Source organism: Meleagris gallopavo (assembly GCF_000146605.3).
Source record: "Meleagris gallopavo isolate NT-WF06-2002-E0010 breed Aviagen turkey brand Nicholas breeding stock chromosome 16 unlocalized genomic scaffold, Turkey_5.1 Chr16_random_deg7180001684340, whole genome shotgun sequence".
In the NCBI taxonomy this organism is placed as follows: domain Eukaryota; kingdom Metazoa; phylum Chordata; class Aves; order Galliformes; family Phasianidae; genus Meleagris; species Meleagris gallopavo.
In genome coordinates, this window is record NW_011098853.1 from 1 (window position 1) to 2,234 (window position 2,234).

Here is a 2,234-nt window from a genome sequence, read left to right on the forward strand (position 1 = left end):
AGGGATGCTGTATTTCTCTACTCAAAGAATCCACTGTGTGACCATCAGAATCGTGCTTGCTAAGGCAAATGGCAAACTCAAGCTTGTTACGAGGCTTCAAAACAACGTTATCCAAAGCCACGGTAAAAGTAACCCAGAGATCCAGGTTTTAGGAAACTAATGCCTCACCCATACTCAGTAAAACAGTGCACTTTGAGAACAATTTGAACACTCGTTGTTTCAATAAAGCATCCAAACATAACTTTAATTACAGTCAGGTAAACAGCATGCAGCCTCTGGCTGTAATGGGAGTAGACAAAATCACCCCACACAATGCCTGTAAAGCTCCGTGAACTCTAAAGCAATTGCAAGCCATAAACAGTATTAAGGTGAAGAAACACTGATAGATCAGATTAATTTCAGGATCACAAACTACAGTGATATAAGAATATGAGCTGCCCTCAATCTTCTAAAGACTGAAGCTACTGGGGTAGTCCCATGGAAATTACATTTATTTAAAAACAGGTTATGCTTATGGTTATGCTCACCTGCAGAATTATGATAATCTTAAAAAAAAAAAAAAAAGCAACTAGGAAATCTTAATTAACAAGCTTATTTCACTTTTAGAACGATGTAATTGAACCAGAAGCTTTCCTACCTCTTCCAGATCATCCAGTTCTTCTAACCTTGTCCTCACTTTTTCAGAAACTGCTGAGCCACTAGTTGTACCTTTTCCTATGAAAGATGATGTGTTTGAGATTAACATTTAAACCCCTGGACTTCAAAAGGGAAACAAATCGGAAGGAGCCTGACAAACTCAGACAACTTCAGTGACAGAAGACAGGTGGTTTCATCCATTGGGGAGCTATTACTGAAAGCAAACATTTGATCCAACCTCTGTTTTGAACATACAACTTTTGCTGGTAAGGACAGAGCCATCGGATAATTTATGTTAGAAAAGCTCAACTTCACTCCTCAAAACAGGCCTGATTTTGAAGTTACAGCAGGTTATAGCAGACTATCCAACCAATTTAACATCATTTAAGATGGAGATGCTATCACTAAGATCTTTACCTAACCTGAAAGTTTCGACTCTGAGTGATTCTCACACATGAATTCATTAGCTTACAGGAATACGAGACAAAGTGGATGTTCTGTCTTCAGTAATTGTTTTAAGTAAAAATCCAGCTGAAGTCTTACTGACAGAAAAACAGCATACAGCCAAGCATACGTCAGGGCAGGATTACATTTCAACTGCTCTTGACCACGAGTCTGTCACTCGCACCCCACTTCAAGGAAAACTGCTAGTTAGATACAAAGAAACCGTTTACCTTTTTCGGATCCCATGTACAGATTCTGTGAAGAAACACAAAGCGCAGATTTTCAGAGAACATGTACTCACCAGCATTCCAAGAACGCACAAGATAGTACAATGCTAACGAAGGCTCTAATAACTTAGATGTGGACCTGAAACTACAAGTTATTTCTATTGTTAGGAAACAATAAAATGATGGCTCAACAGACTTTTGGTCTCAGTTCCTAAACCATCCAAAGTGACAGAAAGGACGTGGCACAGCTCACAGCATTAAAACATGCGGTATTTACTCAGGAAATTGTTACAAAACAGCGGCACCTAAAACCCGTCACAGGATAAGAATAAACAGATAAATCAGAAACAAAATTGGAGGAGCTTCCACTTACAATAGAGAGCTTCTCAGTTGTTGTGTATCTAGCAAGTATTTCACCGCGTTTGCTTGACCACTGTTCAAAGTCACTTCCTAGTGCTGAGCTGTCATCTTTATCCCGTTTCTTTCGCATACCGTCCTACGAGGAGAGTATGAGAGCAAACGTTAAATACATTTTAATAAATCTAAGAGAAAAAAGAGAAAACTGATAAAGCTTAACTCCATGCTTCAAGTGCTTACTGGTCCTTCCACAGTTACAATATTAAAAACATACATCAACATGAAACACAAACGGAAATACTTTATCCTATTAGTATAGTATATTCCCTAAGCTTAACATTAAGCTTCTAATTGGCCAGACAAATATTTTATCCACGGCTGGCTTTGGTGTTTGGGTCTTTTTATTCAGTTAAGTGTCCTACAGTATTACCACGGAAGCAGCAGTAGTCAAAGGATCTGCAGCTGCTGCAAATAGTGACAAGGGATCGGTACCATCCAACACACTGCTCAGTGGGTCCATCACAGAACTAGAAGAAGAAGAGGAGGTAGAAGAAGTACTTCCTTTCCGGC

The 2,234-nt window shown here is 39.2% G+C and overlaps 1 protein-coding gene across 1 annotated transcript; it reads right to left on the reverse strand.

Moving 5' to 3' along the window:
- Positions 1 to 539: 539 nt before the first annotated feature.
- Positions 540 to 2,228, reverse strand: LOC104915511 (VPS35 endosomal protein sorting factor-like). Its single transcript, XM_010726421.3, has 4 exons — positions 2,095 to 2,228; positions 1,681 to 1,803; positions 1,311 to 1,335; positions 540 to 714 (listed from the first exon to the last, which is right to left on the reverse strand). The coding sequence occupies exons 1-4, from the start codon at positions 2,182 to 2,184 to the stop codon at positions 569 to 571; spliced, it is 384 nt and encodes a 127-aa protein (XP_010724723.1). The 5' UTR covers positions 2,185 to 2,228; the 3' UTR covers positions 540 to 568.
- Between the last annotated feature and the right edge of the window lie 6 nt (positions 2,229 to 2,234).

Bases quoted from the DNA above. Each gene is read 5' to 3' on its own strand.
- LOC104915511 (XM_010726421.3), bottom strand. From the start codon at position 2,184: ATGGACCCACTGAGCAGTGTGTTGGATGGTACCGATCCCTTGTCACTA. The intron at 1,336-1,680 runs GTAAGTGGAAGC...GTTTCTTCACAG, and splicing joins CAACTGAGAAGCTCTCTATT to AATCTGTACATGGGATCCGA. The intron at 715-1,310 runs GTAAACGGTTTC...CATCTTTCATAG, and splicing joins GTACATGGGATCCGAAAAAG to GAAAAGGTACAACTAGTGGC.